We start from the raw sequence: 26,653 nt of genomic DNA on the forward strand, positions 1-26,653 counted from the left end.
GTCACAGACTCTGCCAGGGCGTGGGCAGCTGTCCAGTCCTTACAAGGTGAGCAGGCCCAAGACTCTGCCAGGAGGCCAGGTCCAGGGCTACAGCTGCTCTCCTGTCGGGACAGCAGGCAGGGTCTGTCCTCCTGGGACCTGCTAGGCCCTTCCCAGTTGCAGCCCGGGCCCCACCCCGTTTTGTACCCTTCCTCCTGCCTGTCCCACCCTCCCTGTGACCAGTTCCAACCCAAGCGTGCCTATGTGCTCAGGTCCTGCTGACCTAGCGCTGGTGAAACCTCTGGCCTTGCACATTTCCGGGGCAGCAGGCTCCCACCAGCACGTGGAGGAGGCCTGTCCTGGGTGCTCCGGGTTGCCGCCTTTTCTCCCCTGCTCACTCTCCCTGCTCTGGGAAGGCAAGGCTGCCTTGCTTCGCCCCTTCCTGTGACCTCCTGGCCTGTACCCGGAGGCCTCTTACCTCACACATGCTATTGTCTGAAAGTGGGTCCTCAGATCCACAAGTTAAAACCTCATGCCCAAGGCAGTGGGGTCAAGATCAAGGCTGGGGTGGGATGGTTAGGCATGGGCGGATGAGTACCCCAATAAAAAGGACCCACGAAACTGGATGTGGTGGCATAAACCTATGATCCCAAGCAGTCTGGGAGGCTGAGGCAGGAGAACTGCAAGTCTGAGTCCAGCTTGGGTAGTTTAATGACTTAGCAAAACCTTGTCTCAAAATAAAAAGTCAAAGAGAGGTGAGCTGAGGATGTAGCTCAGTGCAAAGGCCTTGTGTTCAATCTGAAAAGGAAAGAAAACACAAAAGGCCTAAGAAGTCTCTGCTCTTTCCAGCGTGAGAGGACGCAGTGCGAAGGCGCTGCCTGCATGGAGCAACCTACGCGCCAGGATGCCCTGTGTACCCTGACTGGGCTGCACTTGCGGGAGGACGTGAGCCAGGCCCCCGGGATTCCCACAGCGCTCAGCGTCTGCTGCGGAAGACAGGGCTGCTCTTTGACAAGACCGAGCCAGAGCCTTTGCGCAGGACATACTTTCCGGACAGTTCCGACCCTCTGGGGAAAGACCCTGGCTTCCCAGGATGTCTCAGACCTCAGAGGGCCTGGAGAGGGTGGTGACATAAGAGACACGAGTGTCAATGAGTAGGTTCCTACTGGCCGGAGATAGGGAACGTTGCTGAAAATGATGTCCTGGCCAGTAAGAAACCGTCAAGGTGAACCGCGGGACTCACGTTGACAGGACAGGAAGTCACTACTCACGTGCGAGGGCGCAGGCTGCCACAGGCCCCAGGCTTGCCCTTGCCACGTGGCCAAAGGTAGGAAAGGAGCCACGGGCCGTGGGAGAGGCACATTTCCGAGGCAGCCCTCCTCAGGAAGGGGGCAGGCTCCAGACGTGCTGCTTAGACCACCGGGCGCCTGTGGCAGCGATCCCAACCCTCCCCCTGCCCTGCCCTGCCACCCTCTTCTTTCTTTTCTGTGCTGCCACTGAACCCAGGGCCCTGGACAGGTTACACTGCAGCCCCAGTGCCCCGCTGTTTTCTTTTAAGAAAAGTCTGCTCTGATTATTTGCCCTTTAAAAATAGGACCATTTTCTCCCTGAAAAGTGTCCAGAGGGGAACGAGAAGGGAGGCACACGCTGCTTCTCTATGCAAGATCTGGGAGCCTTCAGGATGCTTCTCCCCCACCAGGACTCTCTTCCTGAGACAGGGCGGGAGCAGGGCGATGGCGGAACCAGCCCTGCATGGCTGAGCTCCCTGGGCTCTGCACCACCTGCCCCCCTGCAACCTGCCTGGGTGTCCCCCATCCTCACACAGCGCCACCCGGAGCCAGGCTCCAGCACTACATGGGCCTGGTGCTGGGCTCCTCTGCACTGGTCCTCCCCAGGGACTTCTTGATCCCCTCCTCCCACTGGGGCGGGCTGAGCTCAGCATTGTGTCTCTCAGGTGAGTTCCTGAAGGAGCCTGGGCTCCTCGCCTGACCCACCTGGACGCCAGGATCTGGGATGCTTTTATGTCGGCCACAACGTGCAGGAAATAGTAGCTCATGAACACCCTTCGCTGCAGCAGGAGGAAGGCGAAGCAGATGCTGTCCCAGATGATGCCCGCCTCCCCGCTGGGCAGCTTGCAGGACACATCGTCGGAAGCTGTGGGGCAGGGTGGGGCAGCAGAGGGGACATTAAAGTGAGTATCCATTCCCGGGCTGTTTTAGACATCTGTGGGGAGGACAGGCGGCCCGGCAGCTTTCTGATGCATGCACGACCCCAGCGCTGGTTTGTCCAGCATGAACACGGGCTCCCGGGGCTGACGGCCACACGGCAGGCTCCCCTCGGAGGGCCCCGCAAGGGGCCATGGCTTCCGTGACAGAGGACAGGCTCCCACCTGGAAGGACACGACCACGTAGGACGGAGCCCCACCAGGGTGGCCGGGGACGGTGGACAGCGTCTGCCATGGAAAGCACAGGAAGCAGCGTCTGTGCAGGGCTAAGTGGTGCAGGGTCAGAAGCCCCGTGGGGACAGCAATGCGCCCCCACAGCTGCCGCGGAGAGCAGGCATGACTGCGTCCTAGGCTCTGCCCCCTTCTTCTCTGTGGCTGAGGGAAGGGTCCTCAAGGGCCTGGATTCCGACCAGAGCTCTGAGCGGCTCCAACTCACAGAGCACGTAGTGACTACAGCATCACGCCCGCCCTGGGCCCCCAGGACGGAAAGTTCTAGAAATGATCTGCGGTGCCTGGAGAAGGGTCCTCTCCTGTCACAAATGAGGCAACCCCAGTGCACTGTAGCTCTGCCACCTCCGTGAAGGGACAGCCTCAGTCTCCGCTCTGATTTCTCCTCTTTACTGCTGCAGCCCAGCTCTTCCAGAGAGTGACACGGCGTCTCCCCTGACTGCCCAAGCACCGAAGGCACCTCTCCTACTCACGCATTGTGTAGCCTTTGACGGTGCAGGCCAGGCTGAAGGCCTGGATCAACCAGCAGCTGTTCTTCACCAGTGTCCCGATGTATCCACACGCGCCGATCTGGTGAACGAGCGGGGACAGGTTCAGGGTCTCCAGACCGGAGCACACGTGTGGGGCGAGAGGCCTGCTGTGCAGGGTCATGAGCGGGTACAGGGGACCCACGCATAAGTCACTGCGCGGTCGTGCCAGCTGTCTTGGGGACAACATAGGGCCGGAAAGTGACGCCCAAGGAGGAGGGAGGGCCTCAGCACAGTGTGCTCGGGAGACCTCAGTTCTCAGGAAGAAATCACAGCACCACACAGGACAAAGGCCCCGCTCTGCACCAGGCCCACAGCAAGCTGGGAGTCTGGCCAAATTCTTTCCTCACAGGCCAAAGCAAAGCTCTCCTGTTCCCAGGAGACCGCTCACGATCAGCTGCAGGGCCACTCTGAGGACAGCAGCCAACAGTGCAGCCCCTCCACCCGTGGAGTCTGCATCCTTGGAATCATCTGAGCTGTGGCGAACAGGCTCAGACCTTTTCCTGTCACCATTCCCTAAACAGTGTCCTGCGCCTGACACGGCATTTACGTGGTCTGGATACGTGAGTGGGCTGCGCACAAACAGCGTGCCACTGTATATATGGAGTTGAGCATCAGAGGGTTTTGGGGTTCCTGGGGCCCTGACACCCATCGCCAGGGATCCAGGGACCCCAGAGAGACTAGAGGTGTCCTGAGACCCGCTGAGCTAATTCTCTGTGCAAGGAGACCCATCTCACAGCCCGGCCTGTGGCTTCTGCACAATAGTGAATTTCCCATTCCAGTTACAGTAAGCTCAGCTGCCGGTTCCCAGCCAGCACAGCGTGTGTCCAGGGCGCACGCACCGAGACAGCATGAGGGTCTGCTCCCAAGGCAGCGGTCACTCAGCCCGAGAGCGCAGCTCCGCAGCCGTATTCCCGTCCTTCCCACCATGCCCCTCCCAGGCACCAAAGGTGCTTTACCCTCTGCCTCCCTGGGGAGTTCTAGATGTGAACAGCATTGTGTCCAGGAAGCGTCCTGACACCTACCCAGGCGGGACACTCGCACCCGCCCTGCCCTTCCTCTGTTCCCTCCTGTTCTTTCCCTCTCTTCTCTCCGTTTCTCTTTGGTTTCCCTCCAGTGTCATCAGCACGATGACTAATAACTGCAGTGTCACTGCTTTACACTTTCAGAATGTGAGATAAAGGGTAAAACCCGAGTGCTCTCTATCACTAATTCTTCACAACACGAAACACTACTCAGCAAGGAAGAGGTCAGCAGAGTGGACGGGCGGGCAGTGGGTGTGGGAGCAGCCTCCAGGAGCGGATCCCTCAAGTGGAGACCAGCTGTAGAATGAAAGGCATTCAACGACCTACATTTTAGTTTGTTCTTTAAGTGATTCACACTTTGGGTTTCTCAGAGAAGTTATGCGATATCTAAGCTCATGTGTCTGATTTCCTTCACGTAGTATTGCAACCCTAGGAAGCAGAGCTCTTTTGTGAGGAAAAAAGGGAGGGCGTGGCAGAGGAGGGGAGGGAATGAAAGCCTCGAGGTGAGAGCTGTCCCGGCTGCAAACATGTACTGACACGTACTGCCATGTACTGACACGTACTGACATGTACTGACATGTACTGACATGTACTAACATGTACTAACATGTAAACGCTTCTTAAAATAAAAATAAAAAAATAGAAGAACGAAAGGCCTTCCACGTCCTGCTCACCCTACAACAGCTTCAGCACTGCTCTGGTGTGGCCAGGGGCGGTGTGGTCACAGAGCCGACTGGGTCACTTGCCCGTCCACCAGAAAACCAGTCTCTCCCCGCACGGCTGCACACACTTGCAAACACAGCGGCCCACGGGCACAGCAAACCCACAAAGCCCCACGGCCTCCCCGTGTGTGGCCCTCCTGGCTCTGGAGTCCCAGTGGCGCAAGGCTGGCACCAGGTGTCAGTGTGGGAGGTGCTCGCTCCTGCAGCCTGAAGCCGCCGACCGCTGTCCCGCAGCTGCTGACCTCACAAGGTCCTTGCGGCTAGACGCTGCTGGGGCCTCTGCTGCAGTCAATGCAGGAGGGCAGTGTGCTTGGCCCAGGCCCAGGCCTGGAGGCCACCATGCAGCTGCGCCCTCCACATCCGTCCACATCTCAGAGACACAAACTTCGCCCCTCATCCTCCCCAACCTACCGCGCTCGCTCAGGAAGCACTGTCACTTTATAAGTCTGCAGCCCCTTCTGGGTGGAGCTGCTTTATTTTCTTTCTTCAATAGAAAAAAGGTGGAATCGACCCCAAGCAAGTACTCTACCACTGAGCTATACCCATAGCCCTTTTTATTTTACATTGAGCCAGCATCTTGCTAGTTGTCCAGGCTGGCCTTAGACTTGTGATTCTCCTGCCTCAGCTTCCCAGGCAGCTGGGATGACAGGTGCATGCCAGTTGCTCCCTTGTGAACATGACATGACTGAAAAATTTGCTAACTTTGATTCAGCTCAACCGAGGGCCACTTCCAACACATCCAGGTGTGATGGAGGGTTTGAACTAATGACGGCCATGCAGAACTGAGTCCTGTGAGTACCCATGCCTTCACCCATGATCCTGAGATGGTTAGAAACGCACAGGAGTACTGCTTAATGTGGCAAAAACAGAGTTATAAACTGTAAGTCGAATCCTGAATCTGCAGCATCTTAGCTGGGGTTTTTGACAGAGCCACGTGAGAGGTGGGAGGCTTTTATGAACCACCCCGTGCACTGTTCTATCCCAGCCGTGGCCACCTACCGACAGAATATTCTTCATGGTGATCACGAAGACGTTGTAGGCGATGAGCCAGTCCCAGTAGCGCAGGATGCTCCTGATGGGCTTCAGCAGCAGGTCACCCCCGAAGAGCAGGAAGTAGAAGCAGGCCACCAAGTAGCCCATGCAGAAGATGCTGATCCTGGTGGTGCCCGTGATGAAGATGATGGTGAGAACGAACCAGAAGAGGTAGCTGAAGATGATCACCTTGGACATGTCCAGGTAGGACCTGGAGAAGCAGCACAAGCAGAGGTGGCATCAGGAGGAGGGCGAGTGCTCACCGGGCCTGCATCCTCCAGGAAAGCACTCTGCGGCCCCACGAGCCTGCGTTCACCTCTGACGTCACAGGCGCGTCTGTGGGCCGTGGCACCGGGGGCCGCCGTGGCGTGGGCCTGCAACATGCGGGGCACGTGAGCCCAGCGCAACCTCAGGTGGGCCAGCTTCTCACCAACAGCAGCGCGCTCTGCCTGCTACCTGACCACTCAGAATTCCTCCTTAAAGTTTATTTTTTCTAACAGTTTTACTCAGACATAATTTACAAAGCATAAAGTCCACCCTTTCACAATGTACAATTCAGTGGTTCTTACTCCATGCACAAGGTAGGGCAGCATTTTCACCACCCAATTTTAGAATATTTTTATCACCGCAGAAAGAGACTCCATCCTGGTCACCTCCATCCTCCTCATCACAGGCCCTGGCCAACACCAGTTTACTTCCTGTTTTATTTTACCATAACACAAGTAGCTATTAATAAAGAAAATATGAGAAGGCACTCTTCTTACTTCTATGAAAAATAACACAAAATTTCATAACAAATGAACTAGAGAATAATGATGGTCAATAAACACATTGTTACTCAGTGTACAAGTCACGGACAAAAACACTCTGACTTACAAAACAGAAACAAGTAGATAATAGCGCAAAGCTTTCTTTTCAATGAATTAAATTTTATAATATAAGTGAAACAAATTAGCATATATATCACAATTCAACACATTAGCTAATATATATTAGCATATATATCAAAATAGTTTTGAAATAATGGAAGGGACAACTTGGGGAATTATTCGGGCTTCTCCATACTTCCTATTTGTCCCTCTCCTATCATGACGCACATGAATGCGTCCACATTCACACACCCTGAGCCTCTCCTGTAGGAGAAGCCTTGTGATATTTAAACTCATGTGTCTGACTTATTTCACGGAACACTATGTTCTCAAGCCGCAACCTTCTGCCCACAAATGCCTCAAGTGTGTCCTTCTTTTTGGCAGAGTAGTATTTAACTGTGTATATAAGCCATATTTTCTAAATCCATTCATCTGTTTATGGACATATAGGCTGTTTCCAAGATTTAGGTATTATAAAATGTGCACGCATCACTGTAATATGATGACTTTAACTCTTCTGGGAAGACACCTATAAAGGGGACAGATGGGTTTAATGGAATTTCTATTTTTGGTTACTTGAGAAATCGCCACACTGATTTTTACAGTGGCTATAATAGTTTACATACCTCCAACAATATAGTAGAGTTCTTTTTCCCGCAAGCCTCATCAGCATTTGTTATTAAATTTTTGATGCTATCCATTCTTTCTGGGGTAAGATGGAATCTCAGTGTTGTTTTAATTTGCATTTCTCTAGTGGGCAATGATGTTGAACATTTTCTTCATGTATTTACTGGCCATGTGTACTTCTGAGAAGTGTCTATCCATTTCATTTTCCATTTCTTGACTGGGTCTTTTATTTTGGGAATTCTCATTTTTTGAGTTCTTTCTATATTCTAGATGTCAGTCCTCTGTTAGAGGAACAGCTGGCAAACATTTTTCCAATCCTGTAGGTTGTCTCCTCACCCTGCTGATTGTTTCCTTTACTGAACAAAATCTTTGTAATTTGATGTAATCCATTTGGTGATTCTTGGTATTATTTCTTGTGCCATCGGAGTTCTGTTCAGCAAGACCCTGCCTATATCTATGTCTTTAAGAGTTTACCTCTTTTATCTTCTAGAAAATTAAGTGTTTCTGTTTTAACACTTAGATCCTTGATCCATTTTGATTTTACTTTGGTACCTGGTGAGATATGTGGGTCTAGACTCAATTTTCTGAATGTGGACAGTTTTCCAAGCACCATTTATTAAAGACACTATCTTTCTGCCAGTGTGTACTTTTGGCCCCTTTGTCAAAGATCAAACAGCTCTATGTTCCTGGGGTTGTTTCTGCATCATCTGTACTGTTTTGATTCTCTTACATTTACTTAGGCATGCTTAGCTGGTATGTGGTCTGTGTTGGAGAAACACCCTTTGCTGCTGAAAAGAATATGCATTCTGTTGTCTGGTGAAACACTGTTGATATCTATTAAGATCACTGTTTGAAGGCTTGGTTCAATTCTAATATCTCTTTATTGAGTTTTTGTTTAGTTGATCAGTCTATTTGTGATAGCAGGGTATTGAGGCTCCAACTATAATTATATTGATGTTTATCTGATGTTTCATGTTTAACAGTGTCTGTTCGGTGAAGCTGGGTACACCATGGTTTGGCGCCTATATGTTTTCAATTGTCATCTCTGCCTTTTGAACAGTGCCCTCAATAATAAACATGTGATGTCCTCCTCCTTTGCCTCTTTAATCATCTTTAGCTCAAAGTCCACTTTGAAAATAGGATAGCTACTCCCACTTGTTTTCAGGTTCCTATTGCATGGAATATTGTTTTCCATCTTAGTCTATGAATTTCCTTTTGTGTTAAATATTTCTTGCATACAGCATACTGTAGGATTTTGTTTCTTGATATTTCTCCTAATTTGTCTTTTGATTGGCAAACTGAAGCCATTTACATTGATAACTGATATCCTGTCATTGTATTAATTTCTTGTTGCTGTTTTGCTTTCTTTCCTTTCTACTCAGTTGCTATCCCTACCCTATGCTTTCGTTCTATTAGACCTTTTGGCATTGTTAGTCTCATTGCCTCTTTCTAAGAATCCTTGAGAATTTTTCAGAGTGCTGATCTGGGTGTCATGACTTTCTTTAGGTGCTCTCTCCACCATGGAAAGAACTTATTTTCAAAACTGCTCTTTGTCTTTCTAGGGACACAAATGATTGCAGTGAAAAAAAATCTTAAGATAAAAATGGAAGGAAAAAGTTAGCAATGGGTTTCTTCTCTAAACAGAAATTCACAGAGATAAATTAACAAAATCACATGACATATGAAGGTTTTGCTACAGATGAGAACACTCTCTATGAGAGATGAGAGTGCACATACTTCACAGTGGGGCTTGGGCTCTTTCTGATCCTCTGCCTTGGAAGGTGGACTACACGTTCCTGGCTCAGTCAAGATCCCTTTTGGGGTTGTCCCTCCCCAAAAGTTTTCACAGCTAGATGATGAGATTGGTGTCCGAGACTCGGTGTCCCTGCAGGAAAGCACAGCTGCTAGGGGCTTCCGGGGCCTGGGCAGCCTGCATTCAACAGTTACAGCTTCTTTGTGTGAGTGGTTTGTTTCAGCTGTTTCTCTTTCCAGGTGAGGAGCATCAGACAAACAATTCTGGATGTGTCCCTTGATTAATGGGTTATAGTTTTTCAGGAAGTTAGTGAATAGCCCCGTAACAGAACACACACTCTATGTGACCTACACAGCACCGCTGCGGAATGAAGAGTTGTGTGGGAAACATTTTTCACATATGTGAACTTTTTACCTTTCCTTTCATAGAGTAACATGTTTAAAGCATTTTGATAAACTCTTTTCCCCTCTAGAAGCTGTTGCATCCTTGCTGGGCTTCAAAAGCAAAGGAGGAAAAGGGAAAAGTCATGAATTCTCAGGGGCCAGGACCACCGTGGGTGGCCAGGCTCACAGGGTCTTCTGAGACACCTGTGGATCCAAGTCAGTGTGCATATGTGTGCACACACGTGTCAGGGCAGTGTGGACTCTCCAGTGCCTCCCTCCTGGCCTGCGGCAGTTTATCGTTCCCCAAGCCCAGTTCTACTCCTTAGCATGCAGCTGCTTCCCTTCCAAATCCCAGTGCCCAGGGCTGGTGGAGGCGCAGCTCTGAGGATGACCTGCTGTGCCTGGTGCAGACCCTGTGGGAGCAAACCTGCTCATGGCTCCGACCATCACCACCAGGTTTTCTCAGCTCTGCCCCATAGGAGGAGGGGTGTCAGTTTTTTGATTAACAGGTCTAAAAATATGAAATAAATAAATTTAAGAAATGATTTGGCTTTAAAAATGAGTGATGCATATAGCTTCAATCTGGAATGATTTGGGGACTCTTTTGAATACACTGTGTGACCTGATCCCTTTGCAGTATGGGCCAATGTTCTCTTGGCTTTGTGCAGAAGAGGCAAAGTTGGAAGCTTTGTCTTAGATCAGTGTTTACAAAAGGAATCTGCAGTCTAAGTCATGCGCTATACTGCACTGCTGTATCGCAGCCAGCTTGGCAACTTAGTGCTTAACCCTGCCTCAAATGAAAGAAATAAAAAGGGCTGGAGATGTAGCCACAGGGACAGGACAGAGGCCACAGGAAGCCAGCCCCAGGCTCTAGGAATCACACTCGGGGTGGAAGGTGGCAGGTGTCATGAGGCCGGGTCTGGGGTCTGGGGTGGGAACTTCTTCCTGAGGACAGTGGCTCCACTGAGACCCACACTGACAGGTTGGGACAGGCCTCCCCCTTGGGACAGCAGGGGAGGGGACAGCACCCAGCCAACCTCAGGGTCGGGCCATTCTGTCACATAGGGTAGAAGTCACACAGCTATGGCAGAGGCTGCGAAGCCCCTCAGGGTGCAGGAGGGGACGGAGGTGTCCATGACATTAGGTCACCAGAGAAAGCAGAGGGACGGCCCAGCGAGAAAGTGGCATGGCCAAAACCAGCACTGTAACAGGGCCACCGGGCCATTAGACAGGGAGGGCTGAGAGAGAGCCCACACAGGGCACGCAGGGAACACTGGGCAGGGGGCACTGTGGGTCTCCCTGCTCAGCGCCCAAGGGCACAGGACGTGGAGAAAGGACAGAGGGACGGCCCTTCTGGGACACGCTGTCCTGTTACCTGCAGTGAATGAAGTCTGGGACAGGGTTGTGCTGGCTGAACGAGGCCGCATCCAGGTTCATGCAGATCTCGACGTTGTCACCGGCCATGATGCGCACGGCGGCCTTGTTCTCGTCCTCGAAGATCTGCCGCTGCAGGGAGGCGCACAGCAGCAGCATGAAGTCATCTGTGGGGAGAGGGGAGGTTGCTCAGCCCAGCTCCACTCCGTGGGCTCCACCAGAGCCCTGTAGAACCAAGGTCAGGGCCAAGTCCCACTTTCCCCACGGGGGACACAGAGCGCCCAGCCCAGGCCCAAGGGAGGGGTGCAGAGCAGCTGGGCCGATGGGCATTTGTGGGAGCAGGGATTCCCTGGAGGGTGGCACAGAGCAGCCGTGGATCCCCAACAGCATCCTGCATGGGGGCTTCTGTGTTTCAAACCAGATGTGTCCAGGCGGCGCCTCTCCTGAGGGCCCCTTAGCATCCTGCTTTCCTGTTCCCCTCAGGTGGGGCAGCTGTTCCAACCTGGGCTGCAGGTGCCCTGGGGTGCAAGGCCCCAGCTGGCTCTCAAGTCAAGTTGTCCAGTTTCATAGGACAGAGACTGTCCTGTCCTGTCAGGACACACAGGGCCTTGCTCTGTGGCCTCTAAGGGGTGGACGTGTGTGTCTGTGGGGATCAAATTATGCAAGTGCCAAGGGACTCCGATGTCCACTTACGAATCTGGGAAACTAACAGAGCAAGAGGCAGCCATTTGGGACTTGGAACTTGGGCACAGTCAGTGTCTCCATGCTTATGAAGCCTGGGGAGGAAGCCAGGTGCAGATACACAGCGGGCGCAGAACAGAGAAGCCATGCAGGCCGCACCCCCACTTACAGACAAGGAACACAGGGTTGGGCCGCACGATGAAGTCGGGGAAGTACAGCCACTTAATGATGTTGTCATTGAAGTCGGCCCCCTTGAGCCTCCATGGGTAATCTGCAGGAGGCATGTGGTGGTCAGCACCCCACCTCCTCCAGGTGGGGCGGCCAGCACAGGGTGGGGACTGCGGGTGCTCACCTCGGCAGGGTGCAGGGGGCACCCCGATGCACACCAGGTACTGCAGGGTGAGGATGCAGGCCAGGAAGCAACAGTACTTGGGCCACACCTCAGCTATGGCTTTCCTCCGGCGGCGGTACAGGACGCCAATCAGCCAGCAGGCGTGGATCATGGCGTAGAAGTCCATCCTCTGGCCGATGACATTCACTGACAGTAGGAAACAGGTCTGTGTGAGGGCGACAAAGGCAAGAGAATTGGGTTTACAGGGAAGGTGTGCGGCATCCAGAGCCAGCCTGGTGGCAGAGATGGCCCCCAATGTGTTCCCCCGCTGGCTCTGAGACAGACTTCTGGGAAGACAGAGTGCTCAGACCACTTCTAAGGGACAACTGCAAAACTACTTGGAACAATGAGAGAGCCACAGCCATGGTGTCCTCCTGCAAATTCTCCTTCTCAAAAAGGACAGTCACCATTACCATCATGCAGGTGAAACAGTTCCTTCGGCTACAGACACGTGCAGAATGCATAGAAAGAAAGACAGGCAATGGCTGCTCTTCCTACTGAGAAACTAGCACGACAGCTGATGTCCACGCACTTCAGGGGCACCCGCTGTGGACAAGGGGATGTGGGCACCCGGTCCAGGGAGATGCCCGGCAGAGCAAGGCTCACCGGCCCACAGCGACAGTCCACAGGCCCAGCTGGCCCGAGTGGGCACCATTACCATGCAAGAGAGCAGCAAAGCATTTGGCAAGGAAACTCACCTCCAGGCCAAACTTGTAGAAGAAGTAGTTTATGAAATATTTGGCACAGTTGACCAGCCCGTCATCCAGGTGGAGCCTGGTGATGTCGTGGAAGATGGTCTTTGACACAGGGGCTGTCAGGTTGTTCCGGCCTCGGTAATACTCCTGGTGGCGGTAAATGGTGACTTCGAAGGCCAGGATGGCCAACATCAGGAGATTATTCTACATGTAAGAAACAAGGAAACACACTGTGCATGCTAATGCTTGTGGTTCGGTTATTTTACACAATCCCCATAATAAATCACTGCATTTAACTGTGGGTGTCTAAAAGGGCTTTATAAAATCCCACTTGCATTCAGCATATGAAGCTCCAGTGTTGCTTTCTTTGTCTTATGTATGGTGGCGTCATCCTCAAACATCTATCTGTTTACCCTTCTAACTGCTGTTATGGCAGGAAATAGTCCCAAAGACATCTACCATACACTGAAACTGGGATGTTTTGTATGTTTAAAAAAGCCATTTTTAACTGCCTCGTCTGTGTAGTATGACTGGGCTGCAGAAACTGTCCACCAAAAAAAAAAAAAAAAAAACGCGAAGAGTCTGAAGAACCTTGGCATCCCGGCCCAGGGCCATTCTCCTGCCTGAGGTCCCTGCACTGGTGAAGTTGCTGTGCGGCCCTAATGAAGCCTCTGCCACGTTACTCAGTCAAGCTCAGAGCGCCCGGCGAATCTCTCTACAGTGCATGCAACGCTGATTTTACTGTTTAGCTGCCTGTGGCACAGCTGACTCTGGCAGCCGGCTGTGAGCCTTCAAGGCCCGCACCGCATCAGAGAGGGCGTCCCGGGCGGCCTCACCCTCAAGTAGACCAGCAGCGGCGAAGACTTCCGCAGGCCCACCCACTCTGTGGGGTCGATGGGGGCGCTGTAGAGCAGGGACTTGTTCAGCTCCTTGAGAGGTATGTTGGTTTGGTTTTCATCTGGCTGAAAAGAGGAGAAAATGGAATAAAAATGGGTTCCGAATGTAGGGTTCCCACTGTTCTTCAGCGTCCACCAGGGGACCTTGCGGGGCAGGGAGGACGGCCGACCTCCAGGCCCGGGGCAGACCCGCAGAGGCCGGCGGGAGGAGCGCACAGAGCAGGTGCGGTACCCGCCCGCCGGCTCACCAATGTACAGTTAATGGAAAAGGAGCTGGGCTTGATGGTTTGGAGCTGGTACAGCATTTTGCAGACGATGATCACACAGGTCCAGACGGTGCAGACACTGGAAGCCAGACGGCGGAGCTTGGAGTACGGCAGTGCGAAGGCCCAGGAAATCAGAAACACGTAGTTGAACAGAGACACCTGAAAATGTAAATCGGAAAGGGAACGAAACACATCGCAGGGCAGAATGGCTGCGGAACAGCGGCTTGGTTTTCTCAAGCGCAGGTGAGGCCTTGGCGCACGCGTGGCTTTGCCCTTGGTGCTGGGGACGCGCGGGTGGGCGGGCGTGGTCCAGAGGAAGCTGCTGCAGCTCCAGTGCGAGCAGAGGAGGAGCGGGGCAGCCCAGGGCCAGAGGGAGCGCACTCGGTAAGGCGGAGGGCAGAGCCCCCAAAGTGCCACCCGCCTGGCCGGTCAGCTCTAAGAGCCGAGAAGCATAGCGGGTGGGAGCAGAGGGTGAGGGTGGAGGTGCAGCCCAGAACCGAGCGAGTGTCCACCGTCGCTCTGAAGCAGGCAGAGGTGTGCGGTCTGGGCTGCACCACTGAGGGCACCTGTGCCACCATGAGAGGGGTGCAGGGACCAAGCGGCTCAGCAGAAGCAGCAGGTGCCAGGCTGCAGAAGTGATGCCGTCGTGCAGCTTGAAGGGTCCCAGTTTCAGTACGTGGCTGAGCTGCCCTCCTATTGCCAGTCTTGCCCAGCTCCGAGAGCAGCTCCTTCTCGTCATCTAGCACATGCTCTTCTCTGCTGCCTTTTCTCACTTTTCTCTCTCCTTCCTGCCTCCCTTCTTCCTTTTAGAGAATGGGCCTTCTGCACCCGACTCCCTCTTTTGAGGCCCATTGCCCTCACTGAGTTGTCTCCCTAGCTGGGCATGGCGGTGACCACCTGTAGATCCCAGCACTTGGGAGGCTGAGGCAGGAGGATCACAAATTTGAGTCCTGCGTGGGGAATACAGTGAGGCCCTGCCTCAAAATAGAAAATAAGAAGCGTTGGGGATGTAGCTCCATGTGATGGCCTGGGGTTCAGTCTCCACACAGAGCAAAATTTAAATGGTCTTCTTGGGCCTGCAGGGCCCAGCAGCCCCACCCCTCATGGGTCAGAAACCCTGCAGTTGGATGTGGCCTGCATCTCTGGTCAGATGCCTCTCTCACTTTTCCCATCTTTCTTCCTGTTCTGACCCTCAAGCTGCACTTGACTTGGTTGCGTGCTCACACGGTTCAACGCTCAAACTCTTCCACTCTCAGTCAGCAGACCTGGCAGCTAACACACAGGGCAGCTGCCAATCCGCAGGGCGGACGGCAGGTTTCTGCTGCGCCTGTCTGTTTCAGGAGCGGGAGGCGACCTGGTTCAGACTGCACAGCTCAAAGCAAGCCCCGCAGCTGGTCTGTTACTATTATCTTTACTATTATCTCTTTAGTGATGACAGCCAGGAGTTTCCTGACTACTTTTTTCAGGAACAAAGATTCTGAGTTGTACTCAATTCAAAAACAGCCCCAGGAAACCAGGACCATGCAAAGTTATCTGTTGAATGAATGAAGATAAGGCCTGTGTCCCACAGTGAAGGGGAGCTGCTGTGGGCGGAGTGCCGATCCCCTGCGAGACAGATGAGGTGGGACCCTTCATTCTGTCCCAGGAGACCCCGGAGTGAGCAGGGTGCGGTCTGTCGAGAATCAGATCTGATTCTGGAACTTGGGTTGAGCCCTTGGTCACATAAACAGAAAGCTATCATCCCCGCGAAGAGCGCAGGAAGGTGAATCCCCATCTAGTGAGAGAGCAGGCCCCTCGCAGAGCCTACACCGCAGAGGGGCTGAAAGCAAGCAGTGACGGAGCCGACCCCCACCCGCACCGGGCAGCAGCGCTGTGCCGCCTCACGGTCTCCCTCTTCATTTCACTTGCCTCTTTCACGGACACCCAGATGATGTAGGAGGACACGATCTTGGTGATGTGCAGCTCCAGCATCCACCACATGAACACCTGCAGCTTGTGGAAGTACTCCAGGAACTTCAGGAAGAGCACTGTGAGCCGGTCGATCACCAGGTGCCACTTGTTCCGCAGATCTACAAAACAACAACCCGGAGCACGCAGCTGTGTGTGCAGATCCGCCCTGTGCTCCATAACTTCACTGCGATGCGGGGCTGGGGTGAGCGCCAGGGACAAGGTCCATGGGCCGCAGAGGAGCGCAGCCGGGGGCCAAGCGGTGCTGGTGACTCTGGTGTCATATGGAGACTCGAGGACAGTGCCACTCAGCCTGTCTTTAATTCAACCAGTGCAGCGGTGGCGAACCTGCAGCACTTGTGCAGCGGCATGCCGCTGTATCATTGAGAGCTGTTACTGTGGGCTAGTTTTAATGTCTGGCTTCTTTCTTCTAAACTATAGCCTCAGGATTCAGGTTTAACTGCAGGGTTGGTGCTTGGCAATAATTAAGTGGGTCTCGTGTTGCAGTTTGGGCTCTGGTCTCTAAAGCTTGCTGGATTAGTGTGAAGAATTCCGGCTGTGTTAGGGCTCTGCTCTGACTCCCTCCTCAGGTGCTGTCTCCCTGGCCTGGTCAGCTGGACCTGAAGCTAAGCAGGGTTCAGCGCTCACATCGGAAGGACCCAGGTAGCAGCGGACAGAAAGGCCCAGAGTCCACAGATAATGTGGTGTAGATGGCACACGCACCAGGGAGTGGGGGCAAAGCCAGCGCTGTCTGGTGAGTGCCCGGAGCCCACCTTCAGGTGGCTCACCGCACCCCAGCCTTGGCACCTGGCCTCGGGATCCAGGCTCCCTCCCTGCACTCCGGGACATGTGGTGCTTGGCATGGGGCACACACCCCAGTCCTCACGGGGGTCCCCTGAGATGACTGCAAGGAGGGACAGGTTAGGGGAGCAGCCTTGGGAAGGGAGCTCCCTTCCTGGGCTAAAAGGAGGCAGGGAGATAGATCTTTTGCAAAAGGGAAGAAGAGCAAGAGAGAGAGAGGGGCAGAGGCAGGGGGCCTGGAGAGTACGAGATGTGTTCTGTGCATGCACCAGCCACCCAAGAGGAATGTGGTCATTACAAACTGCAGGACTGGTAAAAATCAAACTACAGAAGCCCTGTCCAGTGGAGCAGCGCAGACCAGCAAAGACCAAGGCTCCTGAAGGCCCCAGGAACCTGTGCAGGCCCAGCCCCTGCCCAGCTACCACACCAGCTCGGCGCCAGGAAGAGTGCGGCAGGCCCCGGGGTGACAGCGATGGCTGGGGCACCGCACCCTGAGACGCGGGCAGGAGGAGGAAGGACGACATCATCTTCACTGCCAGGGCCCAGGCCGCTGCTTCCCGGGGCGGTGTCCCCAGGCCAAGGCAAGGCCTCAGCTTCCGGCACAGCTGCGCGGGGGACCCGGCCTGCTGAGAGGTCCCAGAGACCAGCCAGACTCCCAGGAGGGTACAGCAGTGCAGCAGCAAGACAGGAAAGCCTCCAGGCATCTGTTGTGTGCCAGGACTGGGTCACGCAGGGCCTCCTCATGGTTACCTGACACCTCCTCCTCCACCTCCTCCTCCTCAGAGTCCTCGCCGCAGTCCTGTGCCAGCTCGCCCTTCCTGCCTTGCTCCGTCTGCTCCTGTCCCTCCGGCTGCTCCTGCCCCGGCTCCGCCTGCTTCTTGGCCTCGGGCTTGTCCAGGCTGGGGGTCAGGTGCATCATGGCCAGGTCGGGCAGACTGCCCTCAGGGTGCGCCAACCTGCGGGCAGAGGGCAGCTGAGGCCCGGGGCCAGGTGCGGGGCAGAGCAGCAGGGTGGTGAGGAGGAGGAGGAGGAGGAGGGGGAGGAGACAAAGCAGAAACCGGTGCAAGAACAGCACCCTGGTACGAGGACGTGGGGGTCAGCGAGTTGTCGCTTTGGGTTGGTTTGTTTGTTTTAGGGTCTTTCTAAAAACAAACTGTGAGCTGAGCTTTGATTGGCTTCTCTCACTGAGGCTCTAGGGAGTCCTCAGGAATGAGAGCTGTCGACACCCAAACTTGACATTTTTCCCAGGGAGAAATGGTCAGAGTTTAGGATGAAGAAGCATGAAATGGTGCCGGGCGGGCAAGCATTTCATGGCTTCATGGGGGACTTACTCATTTTGGTGGATTGGTAATTTTTTCTTGATGCTGCTCAAAGTAATTGGAATAGAGAGGAAAAAGAGGAGATGAGAAGAGAGGAATTATGAGGAAGGTCAGAGATCACACATCATGCCATACATCATAGCAACTGCATTCGGGGTGCAGCCACGCGGAGGCCTAGGGCCAGCGCATTCCTGGCTCAGCAGAACCCTGGGCTGTGTCCAGAGAGTGGACGGGCACAGGTGTGAGGGCGAGAAGACGCCCCAGGCCTGGGCGGGGACTCCATGCTCTCTGGGAAGCGTGTGCATGTCCACGGGAGTCAGGGCGTCCGCCTGCTGGCTGGGAGGGTGCAATGAGGCAAAGCCCTTCGGGGTGAAGCCATCTGCAGCACAGCCTGCTGGGTGCCCAGTGTCCACTGCGGACGCGGCTGTGGGGAACGGCGGAGGGACCTGAGCTGGTGTGGGGCACAGGAGGGCTTCTGCTGAGCCCACAGTGCTCGGGCCTGCAATTTGCCTTCAGTCGTGGGTGTGACCCTTCCACCACGTTTTGTTTGAGACCAGGCCTCACTCGATTGCCCAGACTGGCCGCAAGGTCCTTGGTCACAAGTGTTCATCCTGCCTCGGCCTTCTGAGTTGCTGGGACTATAGGTATGTGCCACGATGCCTAACTTCCTACATTTTGTAAAAAAATATAATTTTAAAATTCACATTCAGACGAATGCTTTAGAAAACACTTGTGCACTTAGGAATGTCTCAGGAGAGTCCCAGAGCACAAGTGACCTTAAGGACCACAACAGATCCATGCAGAATGACTAGTAATTTCTACCTGTGGACTCAGGGTCAAATATTTTACTTTTTGGAAACTTACGTAGTTACTGGATTTTGCAGATAAAATCTAAGCTAGTTTGAATTTTCAAGTTTCAGATGTGAACAAGCCACTTGTCCTGACACACGCTGTCCCTCAGGAGAGGTCCCCATCCAGGGGCACTGAGCCCACCTCGGTTCAGGCCCAGAGCCCAGGAGAAGCCAGCCAGCCTGCCCGCGGCCTTCTGCAATGCCCTTCTGCCCACACCAGAGCCGCACACTATGCCTGGCTGAGCCTCGCTGTGCCTGGCTGTCCCTGTGGTCAGGCCCAGGGCTGGGGCTGGGAGTGGACATATGCACGGTTCTTTTTGACTCAGGAGATCATGTGTCACCAGGGGCAGACACCTGCTCGGGGGGCAGAATTAGGCATGACTTTGTTGGGTGTGTGCATGCATGGCTCTCGGAATGCACCTCAGGAATCATCACTGCTGCCACCGCTGCTGCTGATGGGGTGAAGCTCTGCCCTCATGCTGTCCCTGCAACTGCACCACGGTGTCCCCAGACTGCCATGCACACGGGGCTCAGAGGGAGGCTAAGAAGAAGGCATCGGGTCGCCACAGGGAGCCCTGGGCGAGAAGGCCCAGGCCCGCTTCTAGAAACCCATAGTTGGGACCAACCCAGGTCCAGCAGAATGAGAGCTCATCTCCATGCTGCTCACTGCCCACCGGCCTGACCCTCAAGGGAAGGGCTTGGACTCCCTCCTGGGTGCTCTCTGGAGCAGGGCATGGGCTTGGGATGGATGATAACAAAACAAAAATAAAACAGAGTACACATGGGTCAGGCCACACCCATTAGCCTAGGAGCCCATTCTGTGTCCTGCCATGCACATTCCCAAAAGTCTGTGTGTGAAGTATGTGCAGGCGAAGTATTTTAAATGCACAATGGGCATGTGTGCAGTTTTAAAAACACATCCTCTGGGTATCCTTTTATTTTTCATTCATTTCCACGATATTTTGGGGATGCAGTGGAAAATGCTGAAAGCAAGAAATACCTGAGCTCAGACCCGGTCTGATGAGCCAGTAGCTAAGTGGTGCAGTGAAATCACCTTACCCATCCTTTGGGTCTCAGTGTGCTGAGACACACTTGGAAGAATCTGCCTGGTCTCCTGGGTGTTCTGAGAATTAAGGCAGTTTCCACGAGTGCTTACTTAGCACAGTAATAGGTACAAAGCAAAGCATATTAAAGCAAGGAACTCTTTTCTGAGGACTGATTTACCAGGCTTTTGTGACCTGTATCATAAAACCATCCTAATTAAAGACAGGTTAGACAAATACTTCTGCAGTGCACCACTCAGCAATGCCCATGGGGAGACGCTCAACTTAGACACCAGCTCCAACAGCAGCACACTCCAACAGTTTCCTTATAGAGCAGCACCCCTCACAGATCAGCACCCCTGACGGGTCCCTCATAGATCAGCACACCTCACAGGTCCCTCACAGATCACATCTGACAGGTCCCTCACAGATCAGCACCCCTAACAGGTGCCTCACAGATCACTTCAATCAGGAGATACCTAGTGGGCGCCCACCAGTGGGTGAGGCTGTGGGTTTGGGGGCAGGTCTTGGTCAGTCCTGTGGAGTTGGACCACTAGCAAGCGAGATGAGCAAGGAGAAGAGCAGGGAGCAGGGGTCAGAGGGGACATAGGGAACACGGGTTATGGGGACTCAGGGTGGGCATGGTGGGGACTTTCTCAAGGTGATGGTGCTCATGAGGGGGCGTGTGGAGGAGGCCAACCTTGAGCCGAGCTCAGTCACAGGACAGAGGTGACCTTGCAAGGGTGTCACTTGGTCATTCCGCTAGGAGCCAACTCCGTGCCAGGCTGGAACCAGAGACTTCTCTGAGCACCAGCAGAAGACCCCAGCCACCTCCACACCACTGGCCCACGTACCTGGAGGCCACTGTTCCCCAGCGGGACACCACTCTCACAAAGCAGCAGAGAGCTTAACACGCAAGAGACAGTTGTTGACAAAGGCAAGAGAGAAAATCCGGAAGTACCCACCTATTTATTATCAGATACACGCGACCATTGACTTTGGCATGGCTGCGCAGGAGGTGGTGGGAGACAGGAGAGAGAAAGAGGACACTGTTAGACAGAGACAGCAAGGCAGGCGTCCCTTGGGCTTTCTGTCGCCAGGTGAGCCATCGAGCCATTGCTAGGCTGGTCCACACGGGTGATCTGCTTTGAAGAATCGAGGGCACCAAGCGCAGCTACAGCAGAACTCGGACACACTCGGGATACACATACATGCCCTGCACGCTTACTGTCCCTCCCAGCACACACTTCCTCAGGAAGATGACGCTGACACCTCTCGACATACAATTTCTCAAAGAAATTATACAGGATTTATTTTTGCTTCTTTTCTGGAATTAAAAAAAAAAACTAAGCAACCACAGTTAATACATTTTCTCTAAGGTCTTTAAAAGCTGAAGTTTGAAAAAAAGGTTGTTTTGTTTCTACATGCAAAGCAGTATTTTCTGACATGAATTGCAGACAAAATACATGGATATTTAAAAAAATGGATAAAGGTTCTTAATAAATTATTATGAATTATATATTATATAATACATATATTATTACTACCAATATAATAGATATTATTATCAATAGATTAGTGATCTGAGATTGGCTGCTCCAATAACTTCTTATGAGTATTATAAAAGTTTTCCACAAAGCTAACTTCATAAACTTGGTAAGGATAAAAATAAATTGTGCTTCACACACAAATTATATTTGCTTACAGGACACATGTGCACACACACACAAGAATGCACACAGGCGCACACAGGTGGAGAAAACAGGAAAAGATCAGTTAGATATTGACAGAAACAGCAGTCCCGAAATCGAGTTAACGGAAATGAATAGGCTGATCCCAGCTGGCGTGTGTGAAGCAGGGAAGAGCAGAGCGAGCCGGAGAGCGGGGTGTTACAGTCAAGCCCACAGCAGACATACTGACTTTTCTTTATTGCTTTGATTTTAATGCAGTCACTGAAAATACTGTGATTTATTCTGGGACGAGGACACGGGGATGAATGTTCGGAAGGACTCTGCCGCAAGCAAGGGCTGCTAAAAAGCTGGAATTACACAGCCCATGCCAAAGCTAAAATTATGGAACTTTCATAGGAGCCTCTTGCATTAAATCCCAAAATACCCATCTGGAGTGAGTTCCTCAAATTCCCTCAGTTCCTAGGAAACTGTTTTTCCAGACTTAGAAGCATAAACAATCCCACATGCTTAAACTCTTCAGGTAGCTGAGCTTACAGTCCCTCTGCCCGCTCTAAACTTCCTTGCAATGTTCACCACGCAGGGGTGTTCAGGGGTGGATGCAGGTGGCTGGGAGAGGTGAAACGGCAGCAGTCGGGCGTTAACCCGCCACGGGTGCAGGCCGACGGAGCGGGCCATGCACTCACTTGGTCCCAAACCTGTGATTCCCTCAGCCAGGAAATCTCTGTGAGCCAGACTGATGGCCTTCTGCAAAACTGCAGCCCTGCCCAGCCCACCGTCTGGACACACCGCGATCTCTGTGCTGATTGGGCCACAGAAGCCTCAGAGCCATGACAATGACCAGTGGCAAAAAAAAGCTCCTGTGTGCGGGGGTGGGGGGCTAACGAGAAGAGAATTAAGGGTATTAAAAGTATCATCAGCAGTGATACAAACATGCAGATCTGTGCTGTCTAAAGGGTTTTTCTTACTGAATATGACTGTTGAAAACTGAGGGTGCATAAAGAGTGTACAGTTCCAAGGTCAAATACCAGTCTCTTCCACAGGTCTCCCGGCAATGTCAATGGTCACCTGGCCATCATTTCTGTCATCACTGACAGCTCCCACTCCTTGTACAGGCACTATCTTTGTGAGCTTTCAAACTTGGGGTCATTTCCTCTGCCAGCAAGTTCACTTATGGGTCTCCGTACTTTGTTTTTCCTACTCTTTGGCTGCCCCTGCAAGAAGCAGGAGTAAGTACGTGGGGAGCCCGCACACCCAGCCGTCACCACAGTGCCCAGATGCCTCATGCCAGGTCGGCCCCTCTTCCTTCTGCCCCTGGGAGTCACTGACATGCTGGCTGTAGTCAGCAAAGGATCCTGGGAATGAGAACTAAATGTAATGGCAAACAAAGCCCACAAGGAAAAGTAGTCTGCGGCTCATAAAGGTTATAAAATACTTTTGATCACCAGCTGAAAGTGTTTCAGAGTTGTCCATAACTCCAGTCTCTACCAGAATAGAACACTGGAAGTTGACTATTTCCTAAAATTAGTGATAATATCCTACTTCTCCTCCTGTTAATGTGCTCACTGTTTCCCCGGAAGTTCGAGAATGGCAGGGAATTCCCACCCCGGCCCTCGCCGCTCATCTCGCTGCAGCCTCTGCTCCCTTAGCTGCTCGGCACACGCTTCCCAGGACTGACTCAGGCTCAGTGCAGGACCAGGTCAGCACCGCCAGAAGAGCACTGGAGACTTCCCTGCAGAGGGATGGGCCACGGTCCAGGAGGGATCGCCAAGGTTTCTACAGATGCGGGCAAGTGATATCCCACGGACCACTGTACACAGTCCCCATTTGTTGGTGAGGGAAAGGAAGCTTCTGGGAGAAGATGCTGCCTTTGCTTCCCTCCTCAACTAGCCTTCTAGGCACCAGGAGATGGCAGGTTCTTTCCTTCCAGCTGTTCACACATCTTCCTCTGCTACGCTGTCCTGTGACTTCTCTATGTGCCGGAGTTAGGAAGATGTGGTAAAATGTCCTAAAAACGCATAGCCAGCCTGGGACTACACCTGCATCACCAACTCTCAGATACCTCAGTGTGAACAGTCACTCCGAAACTCCCGGATCCAGCCAAGATCACCACCCTGGTGTCAGAAAGTGTCACCAAGTGCTCCACAGTGTTCCTTTTGCTTTCTCTTTCTTGCTCGTGTGTTAACACCAGCAGAAAGCACAAGGCTGAAGCTCTAGGCTAGGCCATCCTGTCCCTGAGGTGCCCAGGCTAACCTCCGGCTGGAGTCCCCGTACTGCCAGCACTCACCTGTAGATGGTGCTGTCTTCCTTGCTGGGAATGGCTTTGAGGTCTGTGAGCTCCAGGAAGCGGTCGTGGAAGTAGTGCAGGTGTAAGATGCACACGAGCAGGAAGGAGGTGGGGATGAAGATGCGCGTGAACAGCTCGGCCACAGTGAACTGCTTCAGGCCCAGGTCCTCCAGTCTGAAGAGAACAGGGAAGGTGGAGCCTCTCTCAGGCCCCCTGACCGTCACCCTGTCCCGCATTCCCAGGGAACTGTCTGCGCCAGTGACATCGCTCCTTCACGGTGCTCAGGACCCAGGACGCTGCAGGTCTGGCGCTGCCTCCCCGCACCCTCTGGTCCTCCTGGGACAGCCCTCGGGCTGCTGCCAAAGTCCCGTAGGCAGGGCTTGGGCTGAGGCCCCTTCCCAGCTGCACAGCCTGGGCTCCGCACGATGCCTGGACACCAGGACGCCCAGCCCAGCCTTCTGGGGTCTCTGCTGGAAGCCATTGCCCCAGGTGTTTGCAGGCAGTGTTCTCAAGGTCCCTAGCTCTGGGGGCCTGGGTCACCCCTCCTGTGTCCTGTCCTCTTGTCCGTTAGTCCTCTGAGGCCCAGACCCAGCTGTGTCCTGCCTCAGGGCCTTTGCTTCTGCTCTCCCATACCCAGTCCCAGTGCACCCACTTTCCCTGCGGAAACCTGGCTCTTCTCCACCCGCTTGGGAAGCCATCTGCATCTCTCCTCTCGGTTCCTGCTACTCACTACCTATGCCTGCTGCTCCTTCCCAAGCGGTCACAGGTTGCACAGAACTCACGCACACCAAGTGTGTCCTGTTCACCTCCTCTGCTGAGGTGTGAGTCCCACGGCTTCCCCTGTGACCCAGGCATGGGTCTGGCCCCGGAAGCACTTGGGACCTGAGCAGTGAGCCCTGCAGCTGGTGTGACCCTTTCCCTCCACACCTTTCTCCTTGATGCATCATCTGCTCAGCCCAGGCCCAGTTCCTGTTGGACTTCCAGACTAAGTCCAGAAGTTCACAGGTACATTGGCAGGGAAAGCGCTATCTCCCATGTGCACAAGGAGACGCTGCCTCCCCGCACCCCTGCCCACATGCACTCTCCATCCTGGAGTCCACGCCCTGCAGCCCGGGCCAGAGGCTGTGCTCCCAGCAAGTCTGCTGTGACCCAAGAGTCGAGCTCAGGCTGCGAGCAGGACGCACAGCCAGCAGCCAAGCAGGCGAGGTCCTGGGACCGACACCTGGAAAACCACTTCATGAAAGTGGGGATGCAAAGTCGCATTTTAGTCAGAACCCAGGGAGCTCCTGCCCTGCCCCAGCCAGGCATGGTGAAGCCTGTCCCCAGGGCCCTGCAGACGCAGGGACATCTCCCTGAACCGGCCTGTCCCCCGCTCGGCCCACCACACCACATACTTTTCTTTTCGCAGTCCGGTCAGGTTTTCCCACAAGCTGGGGAAGTTCTCAAACTGGTACGTGTAGATGAAGATGAGCACCAGCATGGTGTATATGACCACCGACATCCAGAAGTACTTCAGCACCTTCCGCCACCACTCGTAGTGCACCTGTGAGCAGGAAGTGGGGAGCAGAGGAAGGAAAGATGGCTACAGGAAGCTCAGAAGAGCACTTGGAGTCTAAGACAAGAGACCATCAGCAGGAGCCCTGGAAAGTAAGGTCAAGCTTGTGCTTAGTTTTTAAAGTTCCTGTTCCTAGTTCAGGTGGGGGTGTGGACAGAGCCCCGTTCCCCTGGCTGCCTGCGCAGGTTGTGGGCACAGAGCAGGAGAGGCGCGCCCGGCCTGGGAGGCAGCCGAGGGAGGGCACTGCCTCACTGCTGTCATTGTTCAGGGAAAACACCAGCAACTCTGGAATCCAGCATGGTGCTGTGTGGTACAAACATGAGCCAGAGAGAGAGGATGCCGCTCTTTACCACAGGCTATGGGCACTCGTCGGAGTCCATGTATCCTAAGTTGGCACAAGCATTGACAAGTCCCCTCGTTTCTCGAGATCCTTTCATGTAACGGACTCTGCTCACCGCTGTGCTTTGTTTTGAGGGCTATCTGCCAAAAATATTTTACTGTTGTACACATTTCCATCACTGGATCCCTTCTCATGTCGGGAAAAGCGGAGCTTCTGGAGAGGCCAACTCGTCTCAACATAGCCTTGTGTAAGTTTCAGCTAGGGATAGGCTGGTGCTCTTGGTGTGACACACACAGATAGGTGTACATGCGTGGACGCTGGCACATGGGGTTTCCTCATCCCCAGCACCCTGGGAATGCGCCACTGTTTAACATCATCCAAACACGGGGTTCAAAGATCTAATTCGACTGCAACAATCTCTTTTGTGAATCGGGAAATTTTGAGAAAGTTATACACTTTTTCTCAAGTTTTAAAGAATCTCTACTTTTTAAGTGGAGAGTGGGCTGATGTGTGAATCTCACACTGGGGTTCCCCAGAGCGACGCCTGGCTTTCACCGGTCATCTCGGTGCTGAGTCCCCGGGCTCAGGGTAACATGCACTCCCTGGGGAGGGAGCTCAGTGTGTTCCTGGGACAGGTAAGGACTGGCATCAGGTGCCACGCTGACTTTCCCTACCTGGTACAAGGCCACGCAGAAAAGGAAGAGCACCATGTAGATGATCTTGTACATGACAATCTTGCCCTCGAAGCTGACGAAGAAGAACATGCCGCCGCACACGTAGATCCAGTACTTGATGAACATGGCCACCACCAGGTTGCCCAGGACTTTCATGATGTCCTGGTCATCCTCGTCTTCCTCCTCCTCCTCCTTCTTCCTCTCTTGCTTCTCCTCCTTTGGCTCCTCCTCCTCCTCCTTCTCCTTGGGCTCTCCTTCCACTTGCACCTCTCCAAGTTCCTCATCTTCAATACAGAAAGCAGTGCCGTCACAGGGGGACCCTGACCAGAGCCACGCTCAGGCTGGTGAAGCCCGTGGGACAGGCGTGTCTACTCCAGGTGTCTGAATGTGACTTGGATGACTTTAAACAGTACAGCACGCACACCGGGTTCATACATAATTTTCACAAACTTCCTGAAATTTAGCTCAAAAGAACA

General features: G+C 53.5%; 1 protein-coding gene across 4 annotated transcripts in view; it reads right to left on the reverse strand.

The window, feature by feature from the left end:
* The window catches only part of Piezo2 (piezo type mechanosensitive ion channel component 2), a 301,778-nt gene that overhangs the window by 54,229 nt on the left and 220,896 nt on the right, over positions 1-26,653 (reverse strand). For 3 of the 4 annotated variants that reach the window (XM_033757327.1, XM_033757326.1, XM_033757328.1), the window contains 16 exons: positions 26,178-26,461; positions 25,003-25,151; positions 23,609-23,782; positions 20,599-20,640; positions 17,752-17,784; positions 17,171-17,376; positions 15,581-15,741; positions 13,655-13,831; positions 13,347-13,472; positions 12,514-12,714; positions 11,777-11,981; positions 11,594-11,695; positions 10,745-10,910; positions 5,705-5,948; positions 2,905-3,001; positions 1,974-2,133 (listed from right to left, as the gene is read on the reverse strand). In XM_033757327.1, the coding sequence (XP_033613218.1) occupies positions 1,974-2,133; positions 2,905-3,001; positions 5,705-5,948; positions 10,745-10,910; positions 11,594-11,695; positions 11,777-11,981; positions 12,514-12,714; positions 13,347-13,472; positions 13,655-13,831; positions 15,581-15,741; positions 17,171-17,376; positions 17,752-17,784; positions 20,599-20,640; positions 23,609-23,782; positions 25,003-25,151; positions 26,178-26,461 (2,527 nt within the window). The remainder of the gene's footprint in view (positions 1-1,973; positions 2,134-2,904; positions 3,002-5,704; positions 5,949-10,744; positions 10,911-11,593; positions 11,696-11,776; positions 11,982-12,513; positions 12,715-13,346; positions 13,473-13,654; positions 13,832-15,580; positions 15,742-17,170; positions 17,377-17,751; positions 17,785-20,598; positions 20,641-23,608; positions 23,783-25,002; positions 25,152-26,177; positions 26,462-26,653) is intronic. The other variant, XM_010639029.3, reaches the window with a different exon arrangement.

The sequence above is a fragment of the Fukomys damarensis genome, unplaced genomic scaffold, assembly GCF_012274545.1.
Source record: "Fukomys damarensis isolate Sample0158 unplaced genomic scaffold, DMR_v1.0_HiC HiC_scaffold_30, whole genome shotgun sequence".
Lineage (NCBI taxonomy): Eukaryota > Metazoa > Chordata > Mammalia > Rodentia > Bathyergidae > Fukomys > Fukomys damarensis.